This window comes from Oncorhynchus mykiss, chromosome 12 (assembly GCF_057628025.1).
Source record: "Oncorhynchus mykiss isolate SJ-2025 chromosome 12, ASM5762802v1, whole genome shotgun sequence".
Taxonomy (NCBI): domain Eukaryota; kingdom Metazoa; phylum Chordata; class Actinopteri; order Salmoniformes; family Salmonidae; genus Oncorhynchus; species Oncorhynchus mykiss.
In genome coordinates this window covers 32,256,201-32,271,544 of record NC_143033.1, presented here as the reverse complement: position 1 = coordinate 32,271,544, position 15,344 = coordinate 32,256,201, and the positions used below count along the sequence as shown (strand labels likewise).

The 15,344-nt window shown below is 44.6% G+C and overlaps 1 protein-coding gene across 16 annotated transcripts in view; it reads right to left on the bottom strand.

Annotated features, from left to right (window-relative positions):
- usp25 (ubiquitin specific peptidase 25) overlaps positions 1–15,344 on the bottom strand; it is a 48,654-nt gene that overhangs the window by 14,361 nt on the left and 18,949 nt on the right. For 8 of the 16 annotated variants that reach the window (XM_021623503.3, XM_021623505.3, XM_090192270.1 and 5 more), the window contains exons 11-18: positions 10,667–10,794; positions 10,384–10,479; positions 8,940–9,104; positions 8,533–8,762; positions 8,371–8,441; positions 7,934–8,162; positions 6,913–7,152; positions 6,546–6,688 (exon numbers count right to left, since the gene is read on the bottom strand). In XM_021623503.3, the coding sequence (XP_021479178.1) occupies positions 6,546–6,688; positions 6,913–7,152; positions 7,934–8,162; positions 8,371–8,441; positions 8,533–8,762; positions 8,940–9,104; positions 10,384–10,479; positions 10,667–10,794 (1,302 nt within the window). Of the gene's footprint in view, positions 1–619; positions 857–6,545; positions 6,689–6,912; positions 7,153–7,933; positions 8,163–8,370; positions 8,442–8,532; positions 8,763–8,939; positions 9,105–10,383; positions 10,480–10,666; positions 10,795–15,344 lie in introns of all 16 variants that reach the window. The other 8 variants (XM_021623499.3, XM_021623500.3, XM_021623502.3 and 5 more) reach the window with 2 other exon arrangements.

The following is a 15,344-nucleotide window of genomic DNA, read 5'->3' as shown; positions in this document are numbered from 1 at the left end:
AGTGAGACGATGCGCTTACATTATTCAACTACTTTTACTTTTCTTTTCCCCTCAAGAGTTTAGTATGTATCAACTATGTATCAAAAATTATGTTGGCAATAGTAATACAAACTGTGCAAATCACATTTACTTTTCACATTTGCTGCAGAGATGCAGTTAAAAATAAACTCTCCAGAGAATTGAGTCAATGTTTAGGTGAAATTTATGTCCATATATCTCTGATGAGAACCGAAGGCTTCTGTTTTGTATAGAAGAGAGTGCTTCTGTTGCTAGATGCAGGTAGGCTTGACAGGGATAGGCTTTTCACACAATATGTTTTTAAAGCTAGCCCAAGGCTAGTTTCATCTTCTAGGATAGTACACTGACTGTACTCTAATATAGCAGTGCTATCTTGGTCTGCCAAGAAGTTTGGTGAAAATGCCAACTGTGAGAAACTTGCCCGGAGCTAACCATGACTCTGGTTTGAAGACTGCTCTAAATGAACATTTACTCAAGTGTGAAAACCCTATAAAAAGAGCTAAGAGGAGAACATGTCCTCATTCTAATCACCAAACAGGCAGAGAGACTTTTCAGCACACCAAAGAAGAGTCAGCTGGGTGAGCTGAGTGTCGAGCGCTACCTCATCATCGTACCCCCCCTCCTCTGACTCGATGACAAAGGTTCCCACCTGGGGAATGGCAACCTCTACCGTACGCTGGGAAAGGGGCTCATCCTCCATGGGGGGGTCAGAGGGAGGGGTGAGGGAAGGATCCACAGGCTGAGGGTCAGAGGGAGGGGCGAGGGGGGTTTCAGTGTTCACCTGGTCATCGGACTGGGGTTTGGGGGGAAGGGGTGGGGAGAGACTCCCTCCACTGGACTGTGGAGAGAGCGAGAGAACAAACAAGAAAGAGCGAGAGGCATGGTGGGCAACGTTAAACAGAAAGAGAAACTAAGAAAAAGGGGGAAATGAAGAACTTGAACTGGGGTTGTGGGGTAGGCCTACGTGGTTCAGTAACAGAAGCGTAGAAGGAGTAGTGGTTAATGTGGTTAAGAGGTGTATGCGTCCGAGCGTGTGTGTGTGCGTGTGCTGAGGGCAGCATTTGTTTCTTTAACGCACGCACACATTCATCACTCCTCCTAAGTTAACAATGTGGGTCGACACACAAATTAACTTCTGTCTTAGTACATACATTTCACACTTCTCAGTGTTCATTTGTAATATAAGTAATATGTATTATACTTATCTATGTTGTGGATGAGCACGTTGTTTGTTTGTTTTTGTTTGTTTGTTTGTTTGTGTTTGTTTGTTTGTTTGTTTGTTTGTTTTGTTCCTCTCGATCTCTGTAGCTTCCGGGTATGCTGGATAAGGCCCCGAGCTAAGGGAATTGGGCTGACTTTGTAGTGCCTGTCCCAAATGGCTCATTAATGTAAATGGGCATATTAAAAGACACTGTCAGTAGTGATGTAATTTTGTAAATGTTATGTGGTGATATTGTTTAAAAAACGTGTTGCAATGTATATCCTTTAGTATGTTTAGTTAATGGAAAACTTAGGTTTGACTAGGTAATTGCTTAATTAATTAGGGTTAATTGTTCTGAGGGGAGGGGCTAGCCCTACAAAAGGAGCCTCTCTTTCAGTTCATGGGGAGGCATTTTGGATTGAGCTGTGGGTGGGGTAGCATTGTTTTTAGCTGGCCCATAAGGTATATGTTTGATGGCAGTACGGTTGTTTTTGTTCCGGAATCACTTTGTAAATAAACACCCTTGCACAGAAGAACTTTTGCAGCGCCGCCATCTTTATTTTGATAGAGGTTAGGGTTTCCAGTATAGCCTTCTGGCCTACTCTACGTGACATGGTGGCAGTGGTGGGATGGCGCAAAGCAAATCAGTGAATTCCAACAAGAGAGGTAAAGGAATGCATACAGGATTGCGTTCTCAGCAGCAGCATCAACTGTCAGAAACGGTACCTGAAGTTGAACTGGGGTGGAATACCATGGAATCGTCTGGTGAAGAAGAGGTCAAGTATGAGAAACTAGGAGCCTGACCAAGGGGCCAAACACAACCAGAACCGTTTGAGCTACCGGTTGAACCAGCAGATACAGCCATAAAAGACCAGCTGACTGAAGGAACAGTTGGGGGACCAGAACCACACCCAACAATGGTAGCCCTTTTCCAGCAACTGTTCACCTGCCTTGAGAGGAGGGACGAAGACCTCAAGCAGGAGTTCCAGGGTCTACGACAATCTATCCTCACAGTTCCTCACCAAGCGGAACTCGTCAGTGAGAGCCCAAGATTGGGTCTGCCAACACCAGGACGACAAAGGCTCAACGCAGCAGGGACTTCAACTCCACAGCAGGATCCCCAAGCAGTAATGAGGCCAGCCCCAGCACCAGGAGACTAGTCCAGCAGTGTTAACGTCCATCTTCCAGCATTCCTGAGGAAGGAGCCAAAGATGCCCTCATACCAGCAGGGGGAGGACATTGAAAACTACCTGCTGAGGTTTGAGTGCATGGCCAAGACGTGGCAGTGGCCAGAGGTAGAGTGGGCCTGCAGGCTTGTCCCATTGCTCACTGGCAAGGCCTTAAAGGCTTACACAGCATTGGATGAGGGGCTGTCCAATGTCTACAAGGGCTTGAAGGAAGCGCTGCTGGTGAAGTTCAACATCTCCCCAGAGACCTACCGTCAACGCCATCCGGTGAGTCACCGACAGAGACGTACCACCGCCTTAAGGGTCTCTACCGACGATGGGTTTGACCAAAGGAGAAAACACAGGACAAAATCAGTGAGGTCATCATCCTCGAGCAACTTCTACAAGTTTTACCACACGACATTTGAACCTGGGTCCGAGAGCACGAGCCCAAGGACGGGCTTATGGCGGCCAAGCTTGCACTGCAGTACCTTAATGCACATAAAGGGGGCCCACCACGACCTGCAGCACCCGCTCCAAGGAGTCTCAGACACAAGGGACATCGGCGACGCCAGAGATGGTGGAGGTAACTCTGGGGGTTATGTGTCTGGGAGGAGGGAGGTAAGGGATCATGCAGTTCGCTTTGATGGGAGGGGTCTGACCTGTTTTTACTACCGGCAGCAGGGGCACAAAGCTTCAATGTGTCCGCTACGTAAATCCAAGCTCTCAGGTTACTGTTATGTACCCAGAGAGGGGGATGGTGTTCAGAATAGACAGATTCGGGAAGGGTCAGGCTTGGTACCTGTAAAAGTGAATGGTAAAAGTCCCTGTCGTTGATCAGAAAAGGTAATGTACCTGTTAATGATATTGATTACGGTCATCAGATACTGATCCAATGTGTTCATGGTGACCAGTCACAGCAGCCCACAGTCAGAAATACCTCCTCAAAAGTTGGGGTAAAGGAGAAGCTACCGTATGAGATGATTTTGGGGAGGGATGTGCCTGTACTCTCTGATCTGTTGTGAAGTGTGGGGGGTCAGCTATATGAGCAGTCAGTTTGCCAGTCTGGTGTTCAGGTGTCATGTTCAGTTGTAACTCGTGCCCAGGCCAAAGCTGGTTTACAACCTCTGTCTGACTTGTGTAATAGTCTGTGCGAGGGGGGAACCAAAGGGCCCAGAAAGTCACACCGCCAGCGGCGTCTTGAGAAGTATGTGGGAACCCCTGTACCTGTTGATGATGTGTCTGGGTTAGAGGTGCAATGGGATCTTATGCAAAATTTTGCTACACTGCAGAAGTCTGACACAACCTTAATGTTTGTTTGACAAGGCCTTAGCTGGGGACATTTACATGGTAGACAACCACATACTCTACCTTGGGTCAGAGGCAGATAGCAGGAAGTTGGGGGTGCCATCTACCTGTAGACCACTTGTTCTCAACCTTGCACATACAGTTCCATGCGCAGGTCACATAGGGCAACATAGGTCTTATCTTAGGCTCCCGTTTCTTTTGGCCCTCCATGTATACTGATGTACAAACCTACTGCAAATCATGCCCCACGTGCCAGAAAACCAGTGCTGTCCATAGGTCTGACCGGGCTCCTATCTCTACTCCATTCAAGAGAATTGCAATGGACATTGTTGGACCCTTGGAGAAGAGTAGCGCAGGTTACAAGTATATATTGGTGATCTGTGACTATGCCACCCGGTTCCCAGAAGCCTTCCCACTCCGTTCCATAACCACACCAAAAATAATCAGTGCTCTTGTTCAGCTCTTCTCTCATTTAGGAATCCCTGATGAAATCCTGACGGACCAAGGGACAAACTTCACCTCGCGACTGATGGTTCAACTCCACCAACAGCTGGGCATTAAAGGCTTGAGAACCATTCCCTACCATCCCCAAATGGATGGCCCCGTAGAGAGATGCAACCAAACGCTCAAGAACATGCTGAGGAAGTTTGATGCTGACACTGGTCAAGACTGGGATAAGTGGTTACCCTTTCTGCTTTTTGCTTACAGGGAGGTGCCTCAGGCATCGACAGGTTTCTTGCCATTCAAACTCCTCTATGGATGGTCAGTGCAGAGACCACTGGACCTGCTGGGAAGGTTCCCCAGTAGCTACCTCAGGACAAGGGATTGTCCAGTACGTCCTCCAGATGCAAGACCGGTTGGAGTGGTACCGAGAGGAAGCTAGGGCAAACCCAGAAGGCTCAGAAGAGAGGGTATGACCAGCATGCTCGCCACAAAGAGTTTGAGCCAGGACAGAAAGTCCTGCTCCTCCTTCCCTCGTCTACCAACAAGCTCCTTGCACAATGGCAAGGACCGTACCTAATCGGGAGGAAGATGGGCCCGGTGACCTACGAGGTGCTGCACCCGGACAAGGGTAAGAAGAGGCAAGCCTATCATGTGAACCTCTAGGCCTGGGAGGAGAAAGAGGAACTCTCCAAGGGAAAGGCCTTTCTGGTCCGCAGAGTAGAAGACGACGAGTAGGATGGGGTCACAGAGGCATGGAAAGGACGAGCAGAGGTCATACTGGCTCACCTAGAAGAAAACAAGCAACATGAGCTGAAGCAGCTGTTTGGCAAGTATCCGGCCCTCTTCAGTCCCAGACCAGGAAGAACCAAAGTCCTAGAACACGTCATTCGTTTGAAGCCTGGCCAGAACCTTGTCCGCCAGCATCCTTACCGTGTGCCTGAGAGGCTGGTGGTAGCCCTCAAGGAAGAGGTCCACACCATGATAGAAATGGATGTTGTCGAGCCATCTTCAAGTGAATGGAGCAGCCCTATTGTCATTGTCCCAAAGAAGGATGGGTCTTTGCGCGTCTGCATGGGCTTCCGTAAGGTGAATGCCATCTCCCAGTTTGATTCCTACCCCATGCCCCGCATTGATGACTTACTGGAGAGAATAGGTAGAGCTCATTAAATCACCACATTGGATCTCTGCAAAGGGTACTGGCAGGTGCCTCTGGATGAACAATCTAAGGCCTACACTGCATTCCGGACGCCATTGGGCCTGTTCCAGTTCAAGGTCATGCTGTTTGGCCTTCATGGGGCCCCTGCGACTTTCCAGAGGCCAGGGAGGACCTGTTGCCCAGGGAAACCAGGTATTCTACAATCGAGGAGTGCCTGGCTATAAAGTGGGCCCTAGATAGTAACGGAGGCTATCTTCTTGGGAGGGAATTTGACCTGCACACAGACCACAGAGCCCTGACCTGGATCCAGACCATTAAGGACCAAAATTCTCGTGTGACCAGGTGGTATCTAGAGCTCCAGCCCTTTAGGTTCTGTGTCTGTCACAAGGCAGGAAAAGAAAACGATAGGTAGTCCACCGTGACAAGGCTCCCGAACCTGGTCGCTTCAGGAGAGGAGGAAGGTAATGTGATGTAGAAGTCAGTCACTGCTCGAGGGCGGCATTTGGTTCTTTAACGCACGCACACATTCATCACTCCTCCCTGCTCTGTTATAAGTTAACAATGTGGGTCGACACACAAATTAACTTCTCTGTCATAGTACATACATTTCACACTTGTCAGTGTTCATTTGTAATATAAGTAATATGTATTATACTTATTTATCTATGTTGTGGATGAGCGCGTTGTTTGTTCTGTTCCCCTCTATCTCTGTAGCTTCCGGGTATGCTGGATAAGGACCCGAGCTAAGGGAATTGGGCTGACTTTCTAGTGCCTGTCCCAAATGGCTCATTAATGTAAATGGGCATATTAAAAAAGACACTGTCAGTAGTGATGTAATTTTGTAAATGTTATGTGGTGATATTGTTTAAAAAACATCTTGCAATGTATATCCTTTAGTATGTTTAGTAAATGGAAAATGTAGGTTTGACTAGGTAATTGCTTAATTAATTAGGGTTACTTGTTCTGAGGGGAGGGGCTAGCCCTACAAAAGGAGCCTCTCTTTCAGTTCATGGGGAGGCATTTTGGATTAAGTTGTGGGTGGGGTAGCATTGTTTTTAGCTGGCCCATAAGGTATATGTTTGATGGCAGTACGGTTGTTTTTGTTCCGGAATCAGTATGTAAATAAACACCCTTGCACAGAATAACTTTTGCAGCGCCGCCATCTTTTTTATTTTGATAGAGGTTAGGTTTTCCAGTATAGCCTTCTGGCCTACTCTACGTGACAGTGTGTGTGAGAGATGTTTGGTCTTACTGCAGTAAGCAGTCCCTCAGGGCTCCTCTCCTCCTGCTTCTCGGCTGCAGCCTTGGAGATGGCCCTCTCTGTGTCCTCCTGCAGGTGCTTGGAGTCATCTGTGGGGGACGGCTGCTCCATGTACTCTGGGTCCTGCTGAGGGCCTGGAGGAACCACACACAGACACATAAACCAACACTGCAGTGGAAGCACAAGTCTCATGACATTTTTCAATCTGCCTAATATAATTTACACACTATTGTGCCAGTTCGCACCAACTGTGCTGGCCTAGAAATGTTATTTTCACACGTCCAGAAACTTTGGTCAAGGCGTAACCAGACCAGCTCAGTAGTGTTTAATTGTTGTAGAGAGGACCCCTAGTCCTCACCCCAGCTGTCTGGTGGACTGGGCTCTGTGCTCATAGGTTGAGGGGATGTTGTTGTTTCTGCTGCTGCAGTAGCTGCGACCAGGGCCAGCTTCTCCTGCTGGGCCTTGCGTGCCTGCAGGGTGTCCCACTCCTCGATCTCCTTGTCAAACAGGCCATTGTCCTCCTTCACGTAGGCCTTCAGGTCCGAAGGGAGCTTATCAAGACCACTCAGCATCTGACCCGTCTCCTTATCAAACTCCTCTGCAGAGACACAAACACAACCAGGCAGTCAGCAGGTGTATATGTTAAGGGATTTTTATGAATAATGACTAAATTATGTATACATTTAAATCAGAACTATGACTAAACAGAATACTATGTTACTGTATGGATGTATGAATCTTATAATCATAATACTGAATGTAATGTGTGTAGTTTTCGTCCAGAATTAGGACTGTCTGTTCCTTGTTAGAAACTAATGGAGCTGTGTTCCTTACAGGACATCCTGTCTCTACCCAGGGAGGGGAGAGACCTTGGGCTTGTAGTAGATTGTTTAACAGGTGGCAGACAATGTGGGAAGGCTTGTGAACTATATTGCCATTGTATCGGAGAGAAGGAGGAGCAGCATTCAAAACGCTATGACGAAATGTGATATAAACCAATGTACGTTGTATTATGATCAGTACTCTCGAGAATAAACGCTATTGATTGATTTTGAGACTTGTCTCTGTCCATTTTATGCAAATAAGTTTCTTAGAAATGGGTAGTGTTTTAATTGAATTGGTTGACCATATTGGAATTAAATTCCTTTAACAGTATATTATAAACATGCTCAGAAATGGAAAGTCCTGTGCACGTACAGCATAAACAGCCCTAAGAATAACCAACAAGCTTGCCCATGTCCTAATTACATACTCTGAAAGGATAGTGATTAGAGCTGCAATTACTGCTTTTTAACTCAAGAACAAAGAAAATACAGTATACCATAACAAGAAAGGCAAAAGCCAAATAAATATATTTATCTACAGTGAGCGGTTGCTACCTTCTATGAGGAAAGGCTTCTTGTCGTTGATATACATGAGGCAGTAGGCGCTGGCGTTACGGTAGCCTCCGAACGAGTCCCTGACCAGCTCCTCCCAGGAGGATTTGGTGACCGAGATGTCGTTGTACTTCATCCAGCGCTGCTGGTGGGGGTCGTAGATGTAGGCCCAGTAATGGCCAGCGTTAGCCTGGCCCTCGTGCACCAGCACCGCATGCAGCCGGAACGGAACCTGGTAGCCAGCAGGGGGGGGGGAAATGGAGTGATCAGAAACCCAATGCAATCCCCTGACTTGTGTTAACTCAATGTGTGTTAAATGTGAGTGCTCTCAAATCAAGACAATAACACCTCCATTTGGTGTTTAAGTATTACAGCCAGTGAAAAATGTTTGTTTTTTTGTGTGAAGGTGGTTCGTCGGGTTTAGGCAGGGCATTTCTTACCTGCATCATGGACTTGTCAGAATACATCAGCTCGATGGTTCTGTGGATTCTGGATATGCTGCCCTGAAGATCTGGAGAAGCAAAATCAACCCATCATTAGAATTAAGATATGTGTGTGCTTGAGAGCATATGAGACAGATGGAGGTAAACAAGACCTCGTACCATGGGTGTCGTTCTCCACCTCACTCCTCCAACGGTGCAGGCAGCCCTCCAGCACCCGGAGCTCCTCCTCAGTGATGTGGCGTGGGGCTGGGTGCATGGGCAGGTCAGGGGGCAGTCGGGACTGGGTGAAGGGCTTGTGGATGGGCACCCTCTGCTGGGTGGAGGGAGCTTGGGTGGGGGCGGGGGACAAACCCTCTGGAAGGGTGCAGGAGGGACCCTGTTCGGCTGTGCTGTAATGTCAGGTGCAGACGAGTGTGAAGTTAAAACCACAACTCTGTACTTCTGAATCCCACTTATTTAACAGTTCAATCAGACAGAATTACTGGGGGGAAAAAGGTATCAGAAACATGTACACTTAAATCCTGACACAAGGAGCGGTTGTAGCTGCATGGTGTTGCATGACTTGCCTTAGAGCAGGCAGCAGCTGCCCCGTTGTGCCACCGGGTGGTGCTGACGTGTCGATGTCCTCCAAGGGAGAGGTGCAGACTGGCTTACTGGAGGCAAACTCCATGGCATACTGCAGGACATCTGCCAGAGGAAACCTCTTGGGACCAGAGCCATAGCTCAGATACCTGGGAGAGAGAGAGTGAGGGAAGAGAGAGGATGAAAGACTAAAGTGAAAGAGCCTCTATAAAACACCATACCAGCATTGTAAAATGTTAAATGCATTACAAAAGTATGAAATTCTGAACAGAATGTGACTGCTGGGGACATATTGTACATACCAACAATGCCAGAAATAAAATCAGCCGTTAATGATTACACAGTTCTGTTTTGTCTCCAGGAGTGGGTATTGTAGCTATGACTGTTGCTAGGGAATGACCAGTAATTTTGATAGTTTGTCAATGTAAGAAAGTAAACAGAGGTGTGTGTGTAGGTGTATACGTGTTAGGGCTGGGCGATATGATCAAAATATCTCATATTTTTGATGGTATATAATGTCTCTGAATAACATTTCTAAATATGCTGTATGGGTAGTGGTTTTAATAGGCTTTCTCCATACTGCTCAACCAAACTTTCACAAAAAATAATAGGAGGACAAAACTGACCGTCTTATTTATAGAACATTACATCGGAATCAAAATCTGGTACTCAACCAATGGTTACCATTTACAGTTATTTGTTCCATTCAATAATTTTTATAAAACTTCTTAATGTCCTGCATCATGCACACTAATAATTCAATATTAAAACGGATTATGGCAGGAGGAGGACACTGGGCCAATTGTACGCCACCCTATGGGACTCCCGATCACGGCCGGTTGTGATACAGCCCGGGATTGAACCCGGGTCTGTAGTGACATCTTAGACCACTGTGGCACTCGGGAGGCCCAAAATCATATTAACATTTTAAATAAACTATTATATTAAATCTGACTATCCACAATAATTGCATTAGTGTGTGCATGTAACCGTACACAGTGTCACGTTTTATTTCGTCTTAGTATGCCTCCATTTCATTTTTAAAAAAACATTACATTTGTGAAGAAGAATTATTATCCTCTATATTTTTGGCTTCAATTGCAGTTCTTACTTTTGTCCCTAGAGGTAGTTGGGCGATTTCTAGGGATCTATTTGGCAAGCTTGCCCTCCTGAAGTTGTTGACTTGTTGTGCTAGAAAGTTAGCTAGCAGTTTTATTACTATAAAAATGGTTGAGCGCCATTTTTGTCATTAAGGAATTATTTTAAATGTAAGAAATCAAACATTAAAATACCCTTGTAGAAGGTAAAGTGAAAACCCAAACGGGTCCGTCAATAAATAGTTATATAATTCTTTATGGTTTAGCCCCCCCCCCCCCCGCCCGCATGTGTGTGTGTGTGTGTGTGACAGCCTAGCTCAGTTTACTGTACCTCTCCAGACGCTGTTGAAGTAAAGTCAGTTGCTCTTTCAGTCTCCTGATCTCCTCTCGTTTAATCCTGGTGATCTCTCGGTTCCTGTCCATATACCTGACGAAATACAACAGAAATCATACAAGTTCATAAATTCCTCTCCTGAACTGAAAGACCTTCTCAATAGAGAATCTCCATTGAATGTGTTTTTTAGGCCAGGAATATGCTTAATCTGGGTCACAGAAAACAGCCCTAAACACAAAACTTTTTTTTTGATATACAAGTTGAATAACATTTTCCTTACCTGTCCATGTACAGCATGGAGGGGAACTCCAGCTTGTTGTGGATCTTCTCAGGTCGACCCAGGGCTTGGTTGAACTCAAATCTTGACAGTTCAAAGGTCAAGACAGGAGGAAGTTCGGTAAACCAGTGCTGATGGGGAAATACCAAATATGTCATTATAATTGAGTTCCCGTTTTCTAAAATAGGTCATATGAGTCTTGGTTTTCCATAAACACCACATTTTAGAATGTTTTAATTGGGCCCTTCTTAATGAGTAGTCTTGAGTAGCGTGTTTAGAAATCATTCCTACATGACTCGCCTGTCCCACTAATATTGTTGTGTCTCCAGTCTATTATTTATGTCCAAGCAGACATCGATGGTATATACACAGTGTACAAAACATTAGGAACACTTGCTCTTTCCATGACAGACTGACCAGGTGAAAGCTATGATTCCTCACATCTGTTAAGTCCACTTCAATCATTGTAGATGAAGGGGAGGAGACGGCTTAAAAGATTTTTAAGCCTCGAGACAACGGGCTGCGGTCCAAACACATTTTTACCTGCTCAGCCCTTACGCTATCCACTTTCCCTCTGGGGAATCCCCATCGAAACCAGATACAGTTTGACTGCCATCTTAAGGGGAGGTCCAATTCACTAACTTTGCCCCCTCGGCCATCAATTTAGCTCGAGGAAGCAAGTGAACAACTTTTCACTTGCAGGGTTGATATGACCCACAATTCAATGCAAACTGTAGTCACATGTCAAACTCTGGTGGCCGTGAAGTTTCGGCATGTCATAAAAAAGTATGAAGCTAGCTTGCTAAAACACATACACTAGTGATGCACTGAAATTTCGGCATGTCATAAAAAAGTATGAAGCTAGCTTGCTAAAACACATACACTAGTGATGCACTGAAATTTCATTTTTGGCCGAGAGCGATATCTGATATTTTTCTTGCCAAAAAAAACGATACCCGATATTTAACATTTTAGTGGCCTTTTAAGCATTAACACACACACACACACACACGGACGCAGCGGTCTAAGGCACTGCATCTCAGTGCAAGAGTCACCACTACAGTCCCTGGTTCGAATTCAGGCTGTATCACACCCAGCCATGATTGGGAGTCTCATAGGGCAGCGTACAATTGGCCCAGCGTCGTCCGGGTCATCATTGTAAATAGGAATTTGTTCTTAACTGACTTGCCTAGTTAAATAATGGTTACACACACACAAAAAAAAGTTATTTTGCTGGCATTTACATATGTCCCCATTACCAGGAAAACATAATCAAAACCTATTTCTTTCACTTATTTGCTGTGCTGTTTCGTTGTTCATTTGTTCAGTCGGATTTCTATGCAACGCCATTTGGGTCTTTGCGTGTCAAAAAAAGATGCATGCCAAACAACACTATTTGAAGTGTCAAATAAGCTTGTTGACCAATCAGGACCTGAATATAACTGTACTTCAAATAATAATTTAATGCGTTGATACATTTTTTACACAATCACTCGTATTTCATATGTCACAACGAATCATCGATACGTATGCTATGATGCAGGTAAAGTTGTCTAGCGCACCTACAGTGCTGGTCATATAAAAAGCTAGGTAGCTCATGGATGCAAACTAGTTATTCGCCAAAAACATAGCAAAATGACAATGTTTCATTAGTTAAAGTTAGCTAGCTAACTATATTGCTAGGTGTCATCTAAAATAACCCTAATTTATAAGACAGTTCTTATTTGATTAAATGGTGGTCGGACCCATCTATGTGAAGCTAGCCACAATAAGGATTAGCCACAGTAGTTGGCTTTGCGCTTAGCCTTCAAAATTAAAGTACTACTATTTGTATTAATTTGCATCACTGTCAATTACCTACTTTTATGTTGAAGGCAAACTGCAAATTCCACTATTGTGCCTAATCCTTATAATCCGGGCTGGTCGAGCTTCACTAGCCAGATGAAGCTAGCTGGCTGCTTATAACGTTAACTTTGGGCAACAGGGTTAAGTAGCTGGCTAGCTATTTATTTTCATGAACTGAAATTCAATAGGTGCACAACAAGTGGCTACCTAGCTAATACTTACAAGGATTCCTAAATCATTGCTAAGAATAATAAAAATGACTGCAGTTTTTACTGGTCATTGTTTTCAGGCTGGTTGTATTGGTGCTAGCTAGGTAGCACGTTAAAGCTAGCTACCCCTGAAGGTGGGGGTCGAACAAATTATGCTTTTTTACCAACGCGCTATTGTAAACATATCGTTCGTGGCTGGTGTTTGCAGACTTTTTTGTACAGCTTTGACAATACTACTGTATCTTTTTTGACACGCAAAAAATAACCAAACGGAGTTCCATAGTATGTATGTCATGGAGCTAATGGCAGTGACGCTATTACTGTGTAACTCCGGTAGGGCAACATCATCGGAAAAATAGCACACTTGGTAGTGTGTACCGGTGCTCGACCTGTCGGCGAAAGCCAACATCACCCAGGACAGAGAACGATTGATTGTCATGGGCAATGAATTCCATTATCTTGGCTTTAATGAATTTCGACTTTGAGTTGTCAAAGGACTGCTCAACTTGTTGACTGCTTGATCCACACAGCAGACATTGTGGGCTAGGCTAGAATGCTGTGTTGCACATGTAGCGCAACATTTTACGTCCTGTATCTACGTTATATAGGTATGCACGGTAGCTTTGACATCGGCGTTAAACTAGACATCGGGCCGATACTGATGTTGGCATTTTTAGCTAATATCGTCCGATTCCGATATGCACCGATATATCGTGCATCCCTAACACACACACACTTACTTGTTGGTACACTTAAGCTCATTGAAATAATTCCTCCTGAAAAGCGATGGAATTAAAAGCTATTTTGTCATGTATACTTGCATGGTATGTCAAAAAAATAAAGCAAAGAAGCTGTGAAAATATATTAATTATTGCTTATTTTACAAAGATATTCCAAAATGGCCTGGACATATTTGTTGGTAGAAAAGATAATAAATAATTGGATTAGTGATATTTCAAACTAATTAGTTTCTTTAATTAGTATCACACGTCTCCAATCTTGTAATCAGTCATTCAGCCTATTTAAATGGAGTAAAGTAGTCACTGTGCAGTTTGGTATCATTGTGTACACCACACTGAACATGGACCATAGAAAGCAAAGGAGAGATTTGTCTGAGGAGATCAGAAAGAAAATAGACAAGCATGGTAAAGTTAAAGGCTACAATACCATCTCCAAGCAGCTTGATGTTCCTGTGACAACAGTTGCAAATATTATTAACAAGTTTAAGGTCCATGGAACTTTAGCCAACCTCCCTGGGCGCAGCAACAAGAGGAAAATCGCCCCCAGACTGAACAGAAGGATAGTGCAAATGGTAGAAAAAGAACTAAGCATAACTGCAATGAGATACAAGCTGAACTCCAAGGTGAAGGTATGTCAGTTTCTGATCACATCATCTGTCACCTTTTGAGCGAAAGTGGGCTCCATGGAAGAAGACCCAGGAGGGCTCCACTTTTGAAAGAAAAACATAAAGCCAGACTGGAATTTGCTAAAATGCATATTGACAGGCCACAATCCTTCTGGGAGAATGTCCTTTGGACAGATGAGTCAAAACTGGATATTTTTGGCAAGTCACATCAGCTCTATGTTCACAGACGAAAAAAATAAGATTCCCAAAAAAGAACACCATACCCACAGTGAAACACGGAGGAGGCTCAGTTATGTTTTGGGGCTGCTTTGCTGCGCCTGGCACAGGGTGCCATGAATCTTTGCAGGGCTCAATGAAATCTCAAGACTACCAAGGCATTCTGGAGTGAAACGTACTGCCCAGTGTCAGAAAGCTCTGGCTCAGTAGCAGGTCATGGGTCCTCCAACAGGATAATGACGCAAAACACAGCTAAAACAGCTAAAACGCACCCAAGAATGGATGAGAACAAAACATTGGACTATTCTGAAGTGGCCTTCTATGAGTCCTGATCTGAATCCTATCGAACATCTATGGAAAGAGCTGAAACTTGCAGTCTGGAGAAGGAACCCATCAAACCTGAGACAGCTGGGGCAGTTTTCTCAGGAAGAGCCAAACTATCTGTTAACAGGTGCAGAACAACAGAAAATGTTTGATTGAGGTGATTGCCGCTAAATGTGGTGCAACAAAATATTAGGTTAAGGGTCCCATAATTTGTTTCATTATTTACAACATTATGTTGAATAAAAACATCTAATAAGTCTGATTTCTATTAAATCTGGAATAAACAATAAGAGAATTTTAAATTCTTTGTTTTTTTGTGGAGGGGTACCTACAAATTTGAGTGTCCGTCCGTATATAAACTCAGCAAAAAAAGAAACGTTCTTTTTCAGGACCCTGTCTTTCAAAGATGGATTTTTACTTCACAGATCTTTATGGTAAAGGGTTTAAAGACTGTTTCCCATGCTTGTTCAATGAACCATAAAACAATTAATGAGCATGCACCTGTAGAACAGTCATTAAGACACTAACAGCTTACAGACGGTAGGCAATTAAGGTCACAGTTATGAAAACTTAACACTAGAGGCCTTTCTACCGACTCTGAAAAACACAAAAAGAAAGATGCCCAAGGTCCCTGCTCATCTGCGTGAATGTGCCTTAGGCATGCTGCAAGGAGGCATGAGGACTGCACATGTGGCCAGAGCAATAACTTGCAATGTCCGTA